Here is a 19,396-nt window from a genome sequence, read left to right as displayed (position 1 = left end):
CCAAGAAACACTGAACAGACTGGATCAGAATGGATGAGTTAACAGAAATATCCCACTGTCATGGTCAGTACACTCTTCTTTACTAAATGTACTGAAGTTACTGCAGTAATGAGTTAAAATGTATTATTTGTTGTAAGATTATTGTAACCAAAAACATGGACTGCAGTTGTTTGTTCAACGTAGCTGGTTTTTATAGTACAAATGATCTGTTTATGACATTTAGAAAGTAGACTATTACAGATAGTTAAAAATAAAATTCTCTCACTCTCCTAACCAAAACTGTCAAGAATAAGAATTATAATAAGCAAGAATACAAGTAACTGCCATGCTACAGATAGACTATTAAAATCAGTGTTATTATTTGGAAATTTATTTATTTCATTTTACAGAACTTGCCAATTTTACTAAATTTTCGAAAGGGATTGTTCAGTGATTATAGTAAATTTAAGACATGTATTAGTTAATTTCAGATTCTGCTGTGTTGATCTTTTTAGTGAAAGCCAGCTGTGCAGTAACACCTTTTTTGCCCTTTTAATCAAAAAAGATTTCCATTACTGCTATTCATTTTTTTTTCCAAACAGTTCTGACGTCAATAGGTAGTCATGGTAGTGAAATAAAGCCAACGTTATTCATCAGATGTTTGGTAATGTCAACAGAGGTAGACCTACAGTGTGTGATATTTGTTACACTTAATGAAAAAGACCTATACTAAACTTCCAAATCAATAAGGCATGCACCACATGAAAATCTAATGAAGCAATTAGTGTCTACAGACCAGTCTGGTGTGTGCTTATTATATAATACTATTATCAAGGGAGAAATAATTTCAATAACGAGCAGCTGATATTCGTACAGCCTTTTTTTATACAGTTTGTCTTTAATTCTACCAATTCAGACCAAGCAACATATAATTGTCATGCAACTTAGTGTACGGTAAATGAAATGTCATATGGTAGAATATTATTTATGCTTACTGTTTCCCTTAAATGGCTACAGTATTGCATCTATTTTGGCTGTACCCTTCCTTGTTATCTTGTACTGTACAGTCATGATTGTAAAATAAATTCTGATGCCAAATAAATAAATACATGGAAATTAAATATTAATTTGCAGTGAAAGTGTTTTATAATTTTACCAGTATAATATCTCAAGAATTTAAACCTAATTTAGGACTTCTGAATTTGAATTACATAAAATTTCCATAATTTACAGTTAAACAGGTACTACTAATAAACTGAATGTGTTTTAAATACACAATAACTAGGTTCATATATTTATCATCAATCATTTCAATCTCATATGTTTTAAATAACTGAATATTGTTCCAATGCATTTAACTGTTTTAAACAAATTCATTCCCATTCTAAGCAATTTGAATAAATGCATTTTGAAAATGTGATTATTTAAATAAAATCAAATAGATGCAAACAGCTAATAATAAACTATGCCATGATATGACAGAAAAATGTCATGAATATGCATTAAATAAGTTTCTTTGTTTAAGTAAAAACTGTCACTGAAATGAATAAACATTTTATATGCAATTTAAATAAAACAAATCTTACATTAGCTTTTTGTCATGTATATCTTTTTATCCACAGAACAAGGCATTTGTCTTTCTGAGTGTCCTAAACTGAGAATTGTCCTGGTTGGAGTGACAGAATCTGGGAAAAGTGCTGTTGGTAATGCCATTATGGGTAAGAAAGCCTTTGACGAGGTTGGGGTAAAGACCCGAATGACTTTCCCATGTCAGGGTCTTGTGAGAGGACAGCAGGTGCTGGTGGTTGACACCCCAGGTTGGGAATGGTTCAACGTCAGTGGCTCCTCTGCATCAGTATGGTCAGTGAAGAAGGAGATAATGAGAAGTATGAGTCTGTGCCAGCCTGGAGCTCATGCCCTGCTGCTGGTGGTGCCACTGTCATTCACATTCTCCCAGCGTGAACGTCGTGCCGTGGAGGAACATGTAGAGCTGTTTGGTCCAGAAGCCTGGAGTTACAGCTTGGTGCTCTTCACCATCTTAGACCGAAAGCAGTTACGTGGCTCTACCTTAAAGCAAGAAGTGATGTTGAACGTCGAGCTACACAGGCTGATTGAGAAATGTGGAGGCCGTTTCCATGCTCTGTTCAGCAATCCCAAAGCAGGAGTGGACCAGGTGGCTAGTCTTCTGGCTAAAATCAAGAAAATGATGGCTACCAATGGGGAAACTATGCTCTCCAGTGAGAAGGTGTTGGAACAGGCCAGAGAAATGGAGAAAGAAGAGTTGAGAAGATTGAAGGAAGAGCGAAAAAAATATGAGAAAATAGAAAAAGTGAGAGAGTTAAGAAGGTCGAGAAGGGAAATGGACCAACGGACAGTGGATGGTAAGACAATGTTCTTGTCCTTTAGGCTCAAGATATTAAACACTATGACGTTAAAGGATATTAATGTTCTTCATTGTTTTGAAAAATGAAAATATGTTGAGTTATATTTGTGTGAAAAGTAATGACCAATTTAAGAGAGAACCACTTTAAAATAGGGCTGAGCGATTAATTGCATTTGATATGAAAAAACAATCTGTCACGTGACACGCGAGAGTAAAGAGGTGTTCGACTTGAAGATTGATCAGTGTATGACATCAAAGTACGGCGAGAGAAAGCATAAGGAGACAATAGGGCTGCGTCCGAAATCGCATACTTCCCTACTATGTAGTATGCGATAAACAGTATGCGAGGCGAGTAGTATGTCCGAATTCATAGTATTCGAAAAACAGTAGGCGAGAATTACCCGGATGACCTACTACTTCCGCCCGAATTCTGTAGTAGGCATACGATGGACACTTTACTATCCCATGAGGCCACGGGAGAGGCGTCATATTCGAAAAATGGCGGAAAGCGGCGACGCGGCTGTTTTCAAGTGCAAGTGCCTCAAGGGAAAACGTTGTCATTGTGGTTAAATTGCACTTGTTTAAAATAATCAAAGTAAACGGCTGACTTATGAAAGTTTAACCGTTGTAAATCGATGAGATGACTTCATGAACATGGCGGATGTAGTATGTCCGAATTCTATTCATACTACCCTCATTCATACTATATAGAACGTACTTTTTTAACGGTCGAGAAGTACGTTTGAATTCAAATGTAGTACCTACACAAGTAGTATGCGATTTCGGACGCAGCCTAGGTGTGTTCGACTTGAAGCAGAGCTGCGCAGACTGATCAGTGTATGACATCAAAGTACCGCGAGAGCGATAAGAGAGCAGATGGATCCTTATGCTTTCCAATCGCTCTCGCGGTACTTTGATGTCATACACTGATCAGTCTGCGCAGCGCCGCTTCAAGTCGAACACAGCTGCTTGCTCTCTTATAGCTCTCGCAGTATTTGATGACACACAGCGATCGGTCTATCTGCGCTGCGTCAAGTCGAACACATCAAAGCAGTCTTCAGAGGAAGCATCAAGTTGGCACGCTATGTTGCCAAGTCCGCAGTTTGTGGTCTTTCATATCATGCAGAATTGACGCGCTACATGTAAATTATATTCTTTGTTGTATTATCCTATCAAAATAATGGAGTTCCTTTGGAATTCTTCAGCTGTTAAGAACTGCCGGATTTTCCTGTAGTGGGCGGGGCTAATGCGCAAACGGCAATCTCATTGGCTGGCGCTCACCTATTATCCTCCGTTTTGATTTCAGCGAATCAGTTCAAGCGAACGCAGACAACCTGATTAATATTCATGAACCCTGCAGCTCAATAATCCTTAGTGCGTTTTATATTGCTCTTACTAGAATCAGAATCAGAATCAGAATGAGCTTTATTGGCCAAGTATGTTTACACATACAAGGAATTTGTTGTAGTGACAGAAGCTCCACAGTGCAACAGAAAGACAGTAACAGGACAGGACACAGGTAATGAAACAAAATAACAGGAAATAGCCAATAACCAATGTACAAAGCAGCAAAAAAAAAAAAAAAAAAAAAAAAAAAAAAAAAAAAATACACAATATATAATATATAATATAGGCGACTATGTATGTACAGGTGAAGTATGTGCAAATTAGAAATGAGAAAATAAAATAAGTGAGTGTGGTGAATGGATAATGTATTAGTTGTGTGTTCTACGTTTATTTATTGAGTGTTCATGAGATGTATTGACTGAGGGAAGAAACTGTTCCTGTGTCTGGTCGTTCTGGTGCTCAGAGCTCTGTAGCGTCGACCAGATGGTAACAGTTCAAAGAGGTTGTGTGCTGGATGTGAGGGGTCCAGAGTGATTTTACCAGCCCTTTTGCTCACTCTGGATAAGTACAGTTCTTGGAGAGTGGGGAGGGTTGTACCAATGATTCGCTCAGCAGTCCGGACTACCCTCCGTAGTCTTCTGAGGTCAGATTTGGTAGCTGAGCTGAACCAGACAGTTATTGAGGTGCAGAGGATGGATTCAATGATGGCAGAGTAGAACTGTTTCAGTAAGTCCTGTGGCAGGTTGAACTTCCTCAGCTGGCGAAGAAAGTACAGCCTCTGCTGGGCCTTCCTGACAATGGAGTCAATGTGAATATCCCACTTTAGGTCCTGAGAGATGGTGGTGCCCAAGAATCTGAATGACTCCACTGCAGTCACGGTGCTGTTCATGATGGTAAGTGGGGGGAGAGCAGGGGGGTTTCTCCTGAAGTCCACGATCATCTCCACAGTTTTGAGCGTGTTAAGCTCCAGGTTGTTGAGACTGCACCAGACAGCCAGCTCCTTAACCTCCTGTCTGTAAGCAGACTCGTCACCGTCCTGGATGAGGCCGATCAGTGTGGTGTCGTCTGCAAACTTCAGGAGCTTGACAGAGGGGTCTTTAGATGTGCAGTCGTTGGTGTAGAGGGAGAAGAGCAGTGGGGAGAGTACGCAGCCCTGAGGAGCTCCAGTGCTGATGGTTCGAGTGCTGGATGAGAATTTGCCAAGCTTTACTAACTGCTGTCTGTCTGTCAGGAAGCTGTTGATCCACTGGCAGACGGAGGTGGGGACGGAGAGCTGAGTTAGTTTATTTTGAAGGGTTTCCGGGATAATGGTGTTAAAAGCAGAGCTGAAGTCCACAAACAGGATCCTCACATAAGTCCCTGGTCTGTCCAGATGCTGCAGGATGAAGTGCAGTCCCATGTTGACTGCATCATCCACAGACCTGTTTGCTCTGTAGGCAAACTGCAGGGGGTCCAGTAAGGGTCCAGTGATGTCCTTCAGATGAGCCAGAACCAGTCTTTCGAATGATTTCATGGCTACAGACGTTAGTGCCACAGGTCTGTAGTCATTTAGTCCAGTAATTTTGTGTTTCTTTGGGACGGGGATGATGGTGGAGCGTTTGAAGCATGAGGGGACTTCACACAGCTCCAGTGATCTATTGAAGATCTGTGTGAAGATGGGGGCCAGCTGCTCAGCACAGATTTTTAGGCAGGCTGGTGACACACCATCTGGACCAGGTGCTTTCCTTCTTTTGTTTTTCCTGAAGACCTGGCACACATCGTCTTCGCTGATTTGAATTGTAGGTGTGGGGGAGAGAGGGGTTGCTGGAGGTGTGAATGGTTGTGTGGAGGGGTGTTCTGGGCGGCTGTGGGGTGATCGTTCAAAACGACAAAAGAACTCGTTTAAGTCGTCTGCCAGGTGTTGATTCTCCAGAGTGCTGGGGGGTGGTGTTTTGTAGCTGGTGATGTCCTTTAATCCAAGCCACACTGAAGCCGGATCGCTGGAAGAGAATTTGTTCCTGAGCTTGTCAGAATAATTCCTCTTTGCCACTCTGATCTCCTTTTCCAGTGTGTATTTGGCCTGTTTGTACAAGACTTTATCCCCCTTTCTGTGAGCATCTTCTTTGGCCTGACGGAGCTGTCTGAGTTTGGCAGTGAACCATGGTTTGTCATTGTTGTAGAATAGATGAGTCCTGGTAGGAATGCACATGTCCTCACAGAAACTGATATATGATGTTACAGTCTCTGTGAGCTCGTCCAGATCATTTGCTGCAGCTTCAAAAACAGACCAATCAGTCAGGTCGAAACAGGCTTGTAAATCCCGCTCTGTTTCGTTAGTCCATCTTTTAACAGATCTTAATACAGGCTTCGCAGACTTAAGTTTCTGCCTGTAGGATGGAATAAGATGAACCAAACAGTGATCAGAGAGTCCTAAAGCTGCTCGTGGAACCGAGTGATATGCGTCCTTTATTGTTGTGTAACAGTGATCCAATATATTACTGTCTCTGGTGGGACATGTAACATGCTGTCTGTATTTTGGCAGTTCACGGGAGAGATTTGCTTTATTAAAGTCCCCGAGAATGATTAAAACAGAGTCCGGGTGTTGTTGTTCACTCTCTGTGATCAGATCAGCGAGTTTCTGTAGAGCTGTGCTCACGTGCGCTTGCGGTGGAATGTAAACACTCACGAGAATGAACGAGCAGAACTCCCGCGGCGAATAGAACGGCTTGCAGTTAATGAAGAGCGTTTCTAGATCTGAGCAGCACATCTTCTTTAAAACAGTTACATCTGTACACCACCTCTCATTGATGTAAAAGCATGTCCCGCCGCCGCGCGATTTCCCCGTTGATTCTGTGTCCCGATCTGCTCTTATCAGCTGGTAATTAGGCAGATGGATCGCGCTGTCCGGTATGTCGCCATTCAACCAGGTTTCCGTGAAACATAGAGCAGCAGAGTTAGAAAAGTCCTTGTTTGTCCGGGAGAGCAGAAGGAGTTCGTCCGTTTTGTTGGGTAGAGAGCGGAGATTCGCCAGATGGATGCTAGGCAACGCCGTTCTAAATCCGCGCTGACGAAGTTTCACGAGCGCGCCGGCTCTCTTTCCCCGTCTGCGCCTCCTGAAGCGTTTGACCAGAGCTACAGCTCCGCCAACTACAATGTCCAGCAAAACGTCCGAAAAATCAAAAACCGGTAGAAGATTTTGTGGTGTGTTCTGCCGAATGTTCAGTAGATCATCCCTGGTAAAGCTGATCTTATTTGAAAAACAAAAAACAGGAAAAACAAACAAAAACAATACAAACACCGAGGAGCAACGCACAATAGCTGCCATCAGCGGCGCCATTTTGTTTTGTCTTTTCAAAACAAAATGGCGTAGAGTAGCGTTACTAGTAGTAGAATTGTGACGGACGAGTGCATTCAATTGATTTTACTGTTGTTTAACAAAAGATTGTTCAGCTTAAAAAAAAAAACATTTTCCGAGAACCCCCCTCCCCCGTTTTTCTTGTTTTCTACAGAACAGAGATATTCACCCAGGTACAATATGAGCAGTGACCAGCCTCTCAGTACCAGAAGTAGCTTTCGTCAGAGCTGCAAACAACAGTGAACGATGGAAAGGATCTCACTTAAATCACACTGCAACTTCCACAACTCACCACCAGAGGCCATCATCACTTCGCATCTGCATTCACCACAGAGGGATAACCTGCGACACCAAACTAATTGACAAATGAGGAACGTGAACTTAACAGTACTTTTTAACTTTATACGATTTATACGACCAAAGCTCAGACATAATATATTGTCGAAATAGTTTGCATTCAAACTCATCTCCTTGTTGTGAAAATACTCTCATGGTAACAAAATAATCATGACCAACAACATTCTGCTTTACTTCCAGTTTTAGAATTTCAAAAACAAATGTTTAAATCTTGAAATGTGTATGCTAAATAAAACCAGGATTTTTGGTGACATTTTAGTAGTGAAGCTGAATCTTATAATTACCCAACTTCCTTTAATATGCAAAAGTTGCATGCGTTTCTGTTTTTCTGGTTGTCTTTGAGAAATAATAAAAAAGATGTTACTTTTTCTTTCTTTTGCAAGATGCAACATTTGTAATTATTCCTGTGCTGAAATCAGTCTGTGGCTTTCAAAATTTCCCTTTATTCTCATACACCCATTTTATCATATCACTTGATATGTCAGTGTTTAACTGAAGCACTTGAAACTCACACCACCCTAAGAGCATATAGCACGATACACTGCAAATGCTTTCACTCTGATCTACAGGTGCATCTAAAAAAAAAATCGTGAAAACTTTTTTTTTTTTGTAACTTATTTCAAAAAGTGAAACTTTCATATATTTTAGATTCATTACATGTAAAGTAAAACATTTAAAAAGTTTTTTAATTTTGATGATTGGAGCTTACAGCTCATGAAAGTCAAAAATCAGTATCTGAAAATATTAGAATATTTAGATTTGAGTTTCATTAAATGACCATCCCTACAGTAGAAATTCCGGGTATCTCTTGTTCTTTGAAGCCACGATAATGGGGAAGACTGCTGACTTGGCAATGATCCAGAAGACGAACATTGACGCCCTCCCCAAAGAGGGTTATTACTGAAAAGTGTGGCTGTGTACAGAGTGCTGTATCAAAGCATATTAAATGCAAAGTTGACTGGAAGGAAGAAATTGGGTACGAAAAGGTGCACAAACAACAGGGATGACTGCAAGCTTGAGAATACTGTCAAGCAAAGCTGATTCAAACACTTGGGAGAGCTTCACAAGGGGTGGACTGAAGCTGGAGTCAGCGCATCAAGAGTCACCACGCTCAGACGTCTTCAGGAAAAGGGCTACCAAGCCACTTCTGAACCAGAGACAACGTCAGAAGCGTCTTACCTGGGCTAAAGAGAAAAAGAACTGGACTGTTGCTCAGTGCTCCAAAGTCCTCTTTTCAGATGAAAGTAAATTTTGCATTTCATTTGGAAATCAAGGTCTGGAGTCTGGAGGAAGACTGGAGAGGCACAGAATCAAAGCTGCTTGAAGTCCAGTGTGAAGTTTCTGAAGTCAGAGATGATTTGGGCTGCCATGACGTCTACTGGTGTTGGTCCATTGTGTTTTATCAAGTCCAAAGTCAATGCAGCCATCTACCAGGAGATTGTGGAGCACTTTATGCTTCCATCTGCTGACAAGCTTTATGGAGATGCTGATTTCATTTTCCAGCAGGACTTTAGCACCTGCCCACAATGCCAAAACCACTGACCATGGTTTGCTGACCATGATATTATGGTGCTTGATTGGCCAGCTAACATGCCTCACCTGAACCCCATAGAGAATCTATGGTATATTTTCAAGAGAAAGATGAGAAACCGTTGATCCAACAATACAGATGAGCTGATGCCTCAATAATGCCTCAGCAGAGCCACAGGCTGATCGCTTCCATGCTACACCTCACTGATGCTGGAGTTTGTGCTAAAGGAGCCCCGACCAATATTGAGTGCAGAAATAAACATACTTTAAAGAACTTCAACTTTTCTGTTTTGCAAATCCTTTTTTTTTAAATTGATCTTAGGAAATATTCTAATATTTTGAGATACTGGATTTTTAACTTTAATGAGCTGTCAGTCGTGGTATTGAGGGTGGAGAGAGTGTTGGTTATTCACTCCCCCACCTACAATCCCTGCCGGACCCGAGACGAAAACCCACAACCTTCAGGTTACAAGTCCAACTCTCTATTCATTAGGCCACGACTGCCCCTTGGACCAGTAGGTAATAATTTTCACGCTTTTTAAAAGTAATGATTTTTAACATTCATAACTATGTGCTATGAATTGAGCAGATCTCAGTAACTCTTACATTTTACAAGTCAGAAAGCTTAAAAAAACCATGAGTGTTGATAACGGATTAATGCTCCAGGACAGAAGATCTAACAGGAATGGATGGAGTCATTCCTTTAAAGTCATATTTAATGTTCATCTCAATTCTTCTTGGATCTTGAAAAGTGCTTTAACAGCAAATTACTCAAACTAATTTAAGGCAGAAAGAGTTGCTCCAACACTTCCTGGCTCATCCTAAACCTCCATATTCCAATGCATAAGGAATCATGGATCTTCTGCCAGGCCTCCAGCTCAGGTTTCCACAGAGTTGCTCTGGAGCGGATGAGCTGAGAGGCCTCACTCTTGCTCCCTTTGGCAAGACTTATACTGTCTTTGCAAATAAACAGGACATCTAAGCCAATAAAGAGGGCATTTAGAGCGATGAATCCAGCTCTAGCAGACTTTGAGAACGCCAGTGGCGTCCCTTTCGCCAGCTGCCCAATGTCAGGCAGGTCTGCAGCCAGTTTAGAAATGCTGCGAGCACCCTGCGCCTCCTGGAGCCCGACCCTGGCTGCAGTTACAATCATCTCCTCACTTTTGAGAACTTTGACAGCTGAAGCTGCATCTACCAGGAAATCAATACCGTTGGCCACTCCTCCTGCACGAGCTATCAACTTTCCTGCTCCAAACATATCTACAACATCAAGCCCCTCTAAACGCTCCTCACTACTGGCCTGCTCCAGACAGTCTAGAATCTTGCCCACATCATCCATGTATCTCTGGAAAATGTTCTGTGCATTTTTCCCATGATGGCTGTTGACTGCTGCCTCAGTGATGCCTGTGACGACACTATTGACACCACTGGTCACCCCCAGACCGACACCGGTCAGTGTCAGAGCCAGTGACACTCCTGCAGTGACAGGGGCAAGAGCAAGACCAACAATGGACAAGACACCTCCTGCTATCCCCACTGAACTGCCAGCCACAGTGGAGATACTGGCCCCCAACTTCATTCTGTCCAGCTGGACTGCGCTCTCCTCCAGATCTGACAGGAACTGCTCCATTCTAGAGCAACACTGACTGAATACTCCAATGAAGCGCTGAGCATGTTCCTGAAAAATGAAGGTCAGCCTGGTGTGCTGGTCCATCCTAGACAATAATAGGAAAGATAATAGTTTACAGTCACCATACACAATGCATCTGAGAGTGAAGAAAACAGTTGATCGTGATACAAAAAAGAAAGGTCTCACCTTATTTTGCACAACTGCTTCAAATGATTAAGCATTTTTTGCATGGAGTCCTCACTTAAGTTCAAGCTGAACTTCACTAAAGGCTCACCCTTCTTAAGTCTGTCAAGAGTTTCAGAATTATTAACACTCACCAGACTTCACAAGAAATTAAAGATGTTTGCATTGTACAGAAAGATGAGAGCATGACAATGCATCAGCCAATATATTAAGGCATATAAATATATTAAATTTTTTATTTAGTGCTATTTAGTTTTTATAGCACAAAAGTGAAAATCATGAATTTATTCAATTATTTTTGCACAATAAATAAAATACATCTGACATCATTCTTAAGTACTTATGTTTTGAAAAAGGTGGCATTACTTGCATTTTGCCAATTGAATAATGACAAGTCAAATGAAAGAATTCTAGTCAAAGAGGTGCAATTGAAAAGCACTATAATTCTATGAATTATCTAGGCATATACAGTATTTTAGTGATTATCATAAAACTAATAAACTATGAATTCAGGGGTTTGAAGATCTTTGAACCTTACCCCATCTTTATGTATTATTTATTATTACTTACCTATGGATATCTTCAAACCAAAAAACACTCTTAGATCTGCGAGGAAAAAATAAATGCATAAAATATTAGTAACTGATGAAATTATGGAAGCCTTAGATGATTTAGTAATTTCCAATGAGATGATTCAATTTTCTGTACGTATTAAGATTTTTAATCAAATAACTTTTAAAATCTACATTGCAAGAATGTCAGAAACTTACTTCATCTTCTCACAGATCTGTTCAGTGATGCGTATGTATTTATCTAGCTGAAAGGCCAGGACGTCCAGGTTATTGAGTGAAGGAAGGAAGAAGGTTTCTGCATTTCGTTTAAAGTGGATGAGGAGAGGAGAGGCCATTCTGGCGGCTGTGATGACTGATCGCACACTTTCAGGACTCTCTCCTTTTGGCAAGAAGCTCCGTCCAGTGAAGACAAACAGTGAGGTGACTGTGAGCTTCTCCACTGCATCCAGAAAGTGGTCAAGTTTCTCCAGCCCCTCCAGTGTGTCCTTCAGGACGGCGCCCAGTTCCTTCTCCAGCTCCAGATATCTGGAATCAGCTGTGACTTGAGTTAAACCACTCCACAGGTATTCCCCAAACGCCTTGGCTTTGTTCTCAGAGCGCTTAACATGATCAAACTTAAGACTGACTTGGTCTGCTCTGTCCTTGATGGCTCTCATATTATCCAGCTCTGTCCCTCTCTGAAGGGACCATTTTTGTTGTTTGTCACAGAAGTCCCTCACTGTCGAAATGCAGATGAGTGTGTCCTCTACATACTCTGACAGGAGCTCCTGTAGTTGTTCTCTAAGTCATAGAATCAAAACAGAGGAATTTAGTTAGGAACAATGAGATTTCATATCTGAATAAATATGAGATTAATGCATTTTAAAAGAGTTCTGGAATAACAGCTTAAACTACCAAGCAGGTCATCCTCAGCTGCCATACAAAATTCTGAAAAGAGCTATTCTGTAGTTCCGGTTAAGATAATATCTAGGTTAACTTCTGGACTACAGTTTGTTGTGGGGTGTTCAGTGTCATAGTTGGGTTTTGTGCTTACAAGCTCGCAGACATATTTGGCAAACAACCTGATTCATGCTATGGATATCACCAAATATTCAAGTTCAAGAATCTGCCATTGAACAAAATACTGACGGACCACTAGTTTGAACATCGGAAGGATGTGTTCCCCTAAATGTCTAGGGTGGTCACAGTACTAATTAATTGTATTTGTTGCTGACACTACTTTATGTATTTGGTATGTACATAGCATCCTGTATATAATCACACCTGTATAGCTCAATAAATGTCAAACAGTATGCACCCTTTGGTCATAACTTCCAGTTATCACGCTAATTGCCTGAAACAAACATGCTTATTGTTGGTTAGGCGTTCGTCTGGTCCAGGATGTTTAAGGATATTAAAGAGGAAACACTGGCAAAAACGCCATCAATGTCAAGAAAGCCACATTGTGTGTGTGTGTGTGTGTGTGTTTTAACTAAAACTTTGACATTTAAAACCTGCAGCTTCACTGTCTACTTTCAGTTTAATCAAACTCTTATAGCTAAGCCAAGTAGAAAAATAAATTGTTTAGTTAAATAAGACGAAACAAATATTGTATACTTTTTCACAGTGCAGCACCCAGTTATTCAACAATAATACAATTTAGATTAAATTTCACACCCCAAACAAAATACAGCTAGCTAAATGAAAAAAAATAGCTAAGTTAACTAGTTTTCTGCATTCCATGTAGTTATGTTTTGTAATGTGACAGTAGTTAGCCTGAAGAAAACTGTTTAATTCCTTAACTTCACCAGGTTATAACGATCTTCACGTTAAAACGTATTTTAGACTTTTACGTTGTGTGTGTTGTCGTTTTTTTTCTCTGATTGAGAAATATGGCTTCTAACATGGCTTTTTATTTTTTACTTAACTTTGTATGACTAATAAATAAAAAAAAAAAAAAGAACGGCATTGATTTAAAGATTCCAAATAATACTCACCTGGTGCCCATCGTTTTTCAGAGTAGTCTGCAGATGGAAAGGTGTGCTGTTGACACTTGCTAAGCTGAGGTGAGACACCTAAAGAGGAATCTTTTGTTTTTGCTCTGGACGGAGGTTTAAGTTTTTATTGTTTTCGTTGCTCCGCCCGTCGCCACAGAGGTTCAAGGTATCAAAACAATTGTAAGTTAACAACCGGTTAAACGCACTGGAAACATGTTGGCTCTGCTCTCGGTTTTTCATCACCGACCCTTTATCATTTAAGAAACGCGTTACTGATGACTCACACGCCTGGCCAGCGTTCAGCCCCGACAAAACGGTGCAAAACGTTTATTAAACGGAAACGGTGGTGCGACCCTGTTCTGATGACGCAAGAGTTGCAACTATGGCAGCTGAGAAGACCATTCTGTGCTCTTTTTGAAGAATTTTCGGAGCCTGATGAAATCGGTGTAAATATGTGTTTAATACTGCAAAAATACGCTCGATGTTACAGTCACCTGCCCTTGCCGTCCAGAATAAAAGCGAACATCCCATCGAGGGAACAGATTTGTGGAAACTGTGGTTCTTAATTATTGTGATCCAACACGCATTTCAGGAAGAAAAGACAAACATTTCAGGTGAAGGATAACACGCCTGCTCCCCATTCACACCTGAGACCTTTTACCACTAACGATCAGTGTTGGGGAAAGTTACTTTTAAAAGTAATGCATTACAATATTGCGTTACTCCCTAAAAAGTAACTAATTGCGTTACAGCTACTTTTTATGGAAAGTAATGTTACATTTTAAATATGAGCAGGGCTTGATTGTTTGTTTTTAATATAAAAAGTTCTATTTATAGCAAATGTAAAAGCCCTTTCACACCAAAAAGAGTAATGAATAAACCTCAGGCTGAAGGAAAAGTAAATTGGCGTCTGTAAAGTAGATAGCAATAAAAAAACAATGAAACACAATTGTTAGTTTATCTAAAGTCATTTTTGCTTAGTATGGTTGAACTGGATCATCAAAGACATTGGTTAATAAAATGGGATTATTTGTGTTGTTTAGCATATTTAATTATTGCAGGTTTGCGTCATATTCTGAGTTTGCATTTCACTGTTTTAATTCATTTTGATTAATACTAATCTGTGTTTTTGCGAGTGGGATGAATTAATGCACATTCACATTTAGTCTAGAACTACAGAAACAGCATGTTCACACAGTGCACTGTCAGTCAATAAATGGGAAGTAACTGGCGTTACTTTTTTAAAAGTAACTCAGATATTTTCTTGTAAATTAAAAAGTAATGCGTTACTTTACTAGTTACTTGAAAAAGTAATGTTATTACGTAACTCGCGTTACTTGTAATGCGTTACCCCCAACACTGCTAACGAGACACATGACACCGGGACATTTTCACTTAGGGGGAGATGGTCCTCACTGTAGAACACAAGATCCAGGGGGTGTGGTTGGATCTCCTCCCACCTTACATTTACCTAAACCTACCCGTCTCCACCCCCTGATCCCTAAACCCACCCATCCCCACCCCTAAACCTACCCATCTCCACCCCCTAGATGTAGATCCAACCCCGCCCCCTGGATCTTTGTTCTGCAGTGAGGGGCTACTGACTTAGGGGTATACTGACTTTTGTGGCCAGCGGTTTAGACATTAATGGCTGTGAGTTGAGTTATTTTGAGGGGACAGCAAATCTACACTGTTATACAAGCTGTACACTCACTACTTTACATTGTAGCAAAGTGCCATTTCTTCAGTGTTGCCACATGAAAAGATGTAATAAAATATTTACAAAAAATGTGAGGGGTGTACTCACTTCTGTGAGATACTGTATTACAATTATAATTCAGATGCATCTCTGATTTGAGTTTTTTTATTTTTGTAATTTGTTTTCTGAACTGAACTGTACAATACAGTCCACACGAGGGCGCTACTATCCAGCAGCATGCACCACAACTGCAAAACAAAATTGTCTTTCGAGTTCAGTATTTCCTTATAGGATACATATTCAAATATGATACATTTGTCATTGCATTCGTTAAATAATAACTGTTATCTCCTTTTTTTCTTAAACCCTCCAGAACCTACAAATAAAATCAATCACTCTCTGATAGTTTATAAATCAGAAGCAGCAGAAAAGTGTCATGACAAAGAAGCATGGAAAACTTTGTCTTTTAAAACGTGAATTACACTTAAACTGAATGAATTACGCATGTGAATGATTGGCTATATGTGTGTGTGAGAATATGTGAGGAGACCTCCCGCTGTGTGTTTATAGTACTCAGAGCTGGTGTAGTGGTGACACACTGTTAGTCTAATTGGATTGGATTGAGAAGTCTTCCTGGGAAAGGAGTAGTTGGGAAGGTCAAGTATCCCAATATCACTGAAGCAAGCAGAATTTGATTGGTTGCAGCCTGTTAGCACCATCTCAAAACCACTACCCTCCTTTAAAAAAAAAGCAATCTTATTATTAATTATATAGAAACAAACTAAGAATGTCAGCAGCAATGCTTGTTTTGTTATATTAGATGTGTGAATATAATATGCATTACTTTGGATCGCTGCATCAATACATTAAACTGGGTTTTTATGTACAAAGATGAATAGGTATTGAGCATTCATCTTTCTTTCATATTGTGGCAGATGGTAAATGATGGCAAGTCCACATTTGTTTCAAAGCAGAGACAGCGTTTCAGATGGACAAGTGAGTGGAGGCTTTATTAAACATCCAACCTCATGTTTCTGCATATTGTAGAGCAATGGGGGTCAGCTTAATCAATTTAGTCAACTTAATAAAAACTGAGGAGTCAGCAGGAACAATAAAATTGTAAATTGCAAAGTTATTTATCTTGAGAAGCTACTGTCTCATACTATAAACAAGCGGCATCGTTTATGCCATGAAAAACTTTTACAATCATGTTGCACTACTGGGTTGAGCTGTATGACACACACACACACGAAGAAGCATGTAATACCTGATATTTATCAGTGTCTGTGTGAGAGAGTGTATGTATGCGAAGGGGTAAGGTTATGTCTGCCATTGCCATGGAAACAGAGCCCCTGTGTAAATTTTGGCTATACTGATGCTTTATTTCTTTGTTCCACTGATCTCTCTCTCTCATTCATACAGGCCACATCACACGGCAGCACCACAAGTAACTTTATTCTTTGTTGGGCTGGTTTGTTCCTTTATTTCCATGCTGTTTCAAAGAATCAACAGTAGACAGTATGGATTTCTTAGATAAATATGGGAGCAAAAAAAGAACTTGAACTAGTTTTAAAGAAGAGATTGATTGATAGATAGATAGATAGATAGATAGATAGATAGATAGATAGATAGATAGATAGATAGATAGATAGATAGATAGATAGATAGATAGATAGATAGATAGATAGATAGATAGAAAGTCAGACAGACAGACAGACAGATATATGGTAGTGTGTTATGCTCTACAAAAGTCTTGCATTTTTTCATTCTAATTGGCTTAGGTAATAATTCCATAATGCAGTTATGACCTCATATTCAGCATGACGTTATGACAGTTCGAACTGACTCCAGCAGCTGGATGTTTCAGAGATGCTGTGAACAGTGGTGGCAGTGTGGCGTCTCTCTCCCTCGTTTCTCTTGCCGAGAGACTTAGAAAGAGCAGAAGCTGTAATTAGAATGCGAGGGAGCAAGTCGCTGCTGCAAATTGAAAACATATTGATTCTCCCTCAGCTCTGTTCTCCCTAGCCTGAGAACAGGATGGAGATTCACACACAAGGGAACGGGGAACGGGAAAGAGGGGTTGGTGGGAGAATCGAGAGAATATGGAAGAGAGAGAGAGGGAAGGAGATTACATCATGCACAGGACTTTTTTTATTCAGAAAAAGAAACGGCAAGGATTTTTCTATTAAAAGTTTGGGTTGACAGGCAAATAGCTCTGCCTGTTCATCCAGCTAAATTCTGCCTCACATAAGATGAAAACAGGGCATTCTAGACCACTGTACTGACGTCAGGGGAAGTAGTTACAGCAAAATAGTTCACTAGAGGGAAGATTGCTAAGGTCCAATGTGTATGTGTGTGTCTGGGTACAAGCACCAAAATAGGAGCAGAATTGGTGAAGGCAGATGGTAAGTCAAAAGTCTGAGGCTGTCAAATGCAGTCATATACTGTATGTCAATGTCTCACTTCAGGCAATACAATAGCTTCCTCATCCAGTGTATCACCACTCTACAATCCTCAGGATTCCAATGACAAGAAAAGTGATGTTTCCGCAATGCCTTTTTTAGCATATGATTTGTATTTGTTTATTTAGAAAAGGAATGGAATAAATCATTATATCTCAGTGCAAATATGTAAAGAACTGCTTCAGGGCATTGCAGTCAGACATACACACCTGCTGCATCCTCAGTAGCTGGTGTCAATAAGGCAACAAGCTATAGGCACCAAACACAGCCTGTTGATGGAGTCATGCACTTAAAGTACTGCCACAGCATAGTTCAGTGTTTGGTTGTTTCTAACTATTGTCAAGTTTCAGATGAATGTGCTTAATAGAGCAGAAGTGTACACAATAGCAGCAAAAGTCACACAACACAAGGAAACTATAGTCAAGCAAAAATAGACATACACTCTAAAAAAGTGCTAAATAGCATTAAAAGTGGTTCATTGGCTTGTAGTCATAGAGGAACCACTTTAAGTGTTATTTCTGAGGTCAAAAAGTCTCGTTGGGGGATCCTGGAATATTTCCTTAAGGGGGACCTTGGGTGCAAAAAGGTTGAGTATGTGTTATATTCAAGAAATACACTGTATTTTAATGTTGTTTTTTAATCATTTCCCCAACTAAACTAAGGGTCTAAGGGAATTAGAGAAACTTTAAAGAACTATACAGGGTCTTAACAGGTTCTTTGTATGGCAGTGGTGCTATATAGCCCCTCGACGCTATATAGCCCCTCCCTCAAAGAACCACTGAAGAACCCAATTTTTATGTGGGAAAAAAAAAATTATGTACTTAAAATGGAAAACATCACGGAAAGTAATTAATGTGTTTTCTTTGTGTACATATTTGTGTAATTTTAAAGGGATAGTTTACCTAAATATAATTCTTTTTTTTTTTTCTAACCTGCTCTTAAATGTATTTCTTCTGCATACATAGAAGTATTTTGAAGAATACAGCAGCATTGAACCCCGCTGGCTTTCACAAAACAAAACAACAACAACAACAAAAAAAATAAATAAAATAAAATAAAAACAGATATAAACAAAAATATTGTCATTTCTGATGCATAGAAGAAACATTGTAGAAATAACCAGTTTATGTTGACAATTTTTTTTTAGTTGAACTGGCTCCTTTACAATTAGGACATAATAACGACTGTAAGTTCAGAATTCATTATTCAAAAATGAATCAAATTTTCAAAATATTGTCACAAAAATCCGAGTGTGAATATGTAATTTTAGCCAACCAAAACCTGCATTTTTACCCAAATCATCCATGTTGCATACATAAAATGAAAGGTGTCACTAAAATTATGCAGGCACTAGTTCCTGACTGATTTATTCAGACCTCAAAAAGACTAGATCTAGACTCCTGTGTTAGACCAAATACACATGGCAACACAAAGGCAAGATGTATTGAAACCAGTGTATCAATTATCTACGGGAATAGTGTCTATCCCTAAGACAGAGTGTGTCCTGAGGCGAGTTTTACCAAGTGACTCCACATAATTACATCCAATTAACAAAACCACAAAAAAGAAGGCAGTTGAAAGAGCTACCTATCCTTTGCGTTTCCAAGACTCATTCTCACTCCCTCTCTCTCTTCTGCAGAGCAAAATTCACTTTAAGCATTGCTTAAGCCAATGCTCAAGGGGTGTTTTAACAAGCAGTTGATTAGCGCTGGTCTTTTGCAGGCTAATGTTTAGCTGACATTAAAGGTCCACGTGGGAAGTATGCACCGTGAACATGGACCTCAATCGTAGGGAATGAGTTCCAGAGTTTTCCATGTGCCAGCGAAGCCCAAAACCAGCAGGAGCTACACCATCAGAGAGCCGTTTTAGCAGCAACTCCAAAAACACATGATGGCCCCCCCACTGCTCAGGGATAATGGAGCCGCACTGAATTTCAGTATCACT

At 39.9% G+C, this 19,396-nt stretch overlaps 2 protein-coding genes across 2 annotated transcripts; one reads left to right on the top strand and one right to left on the bottom strand.

The window, feature by feature from the left end:
• Positions 1 to 29: 29 nt before the first annotated feature.
• On the top strand, positions 30 to 3,784 carry LOC306868435 (uncharacterized protein; the record flags this gene model as incomplete). The annotated part of the gene is made up of 3 exons (XM_079414596.1): positions 30 to 63; positions 1,602 to 2,360; positions 3,762 to 3,784. The coding sequence occupies 3 exons, from the start codon at positions 30 to 32 to the stop codon at positions 3,782 to 3,784; spliced, it is 816 nt and encodes a 271-aa protein (XP_079270722.1).
• A 4,225-nt stretch (positions 3,785 to 8,009) lies between these two features.
• LOC306868739 (uncharacterized protein) lies at positions 8,010 to 13,669 on the bottom strand. Its single transcript, XM_079415057.1, has 5 exons — positions 13,292 to 13,669; positions 11,514 to 12,095; positions 11,314 to 11,349; positions 10,747 to 10,845; positions 8,010 to 10,645 (listed from the first exon to the last, which is right to left on the bottom strand). The coding sequence occupies exons 1-5, from the start codon at positions 13,300 to 13,302 to the stop codon at positions 9,712 to 9,714; spliced, it is 1,662 nt and encodes a 553-aa protein (XP_079271183.1). The 5' UTR covers positions 13,303 to 13,669; the 3' UTR covers positions 8,010 to 9,711.
• Between the last annotated feature and the right edge of the window lie 5,727 nt (positions 13,670 to 19,396).

Source organism: Barbus barbus (genome assembly GCF_936440315.1).
Source record: "Barbus barbus genome assembly, chromosome: 4".
Taxonomy (NCBI): domain Eukaryota; kingdom Metazoa; phylum Chordata; class Actinopteri; order Cypriniformes; family Cyprinidae; genus Barbus; species Barbus barbus.
Note: the sequence above shows the minus strand (reverse complement) of the source record. Positions and strands in the feature narration are given on the sequence as shown.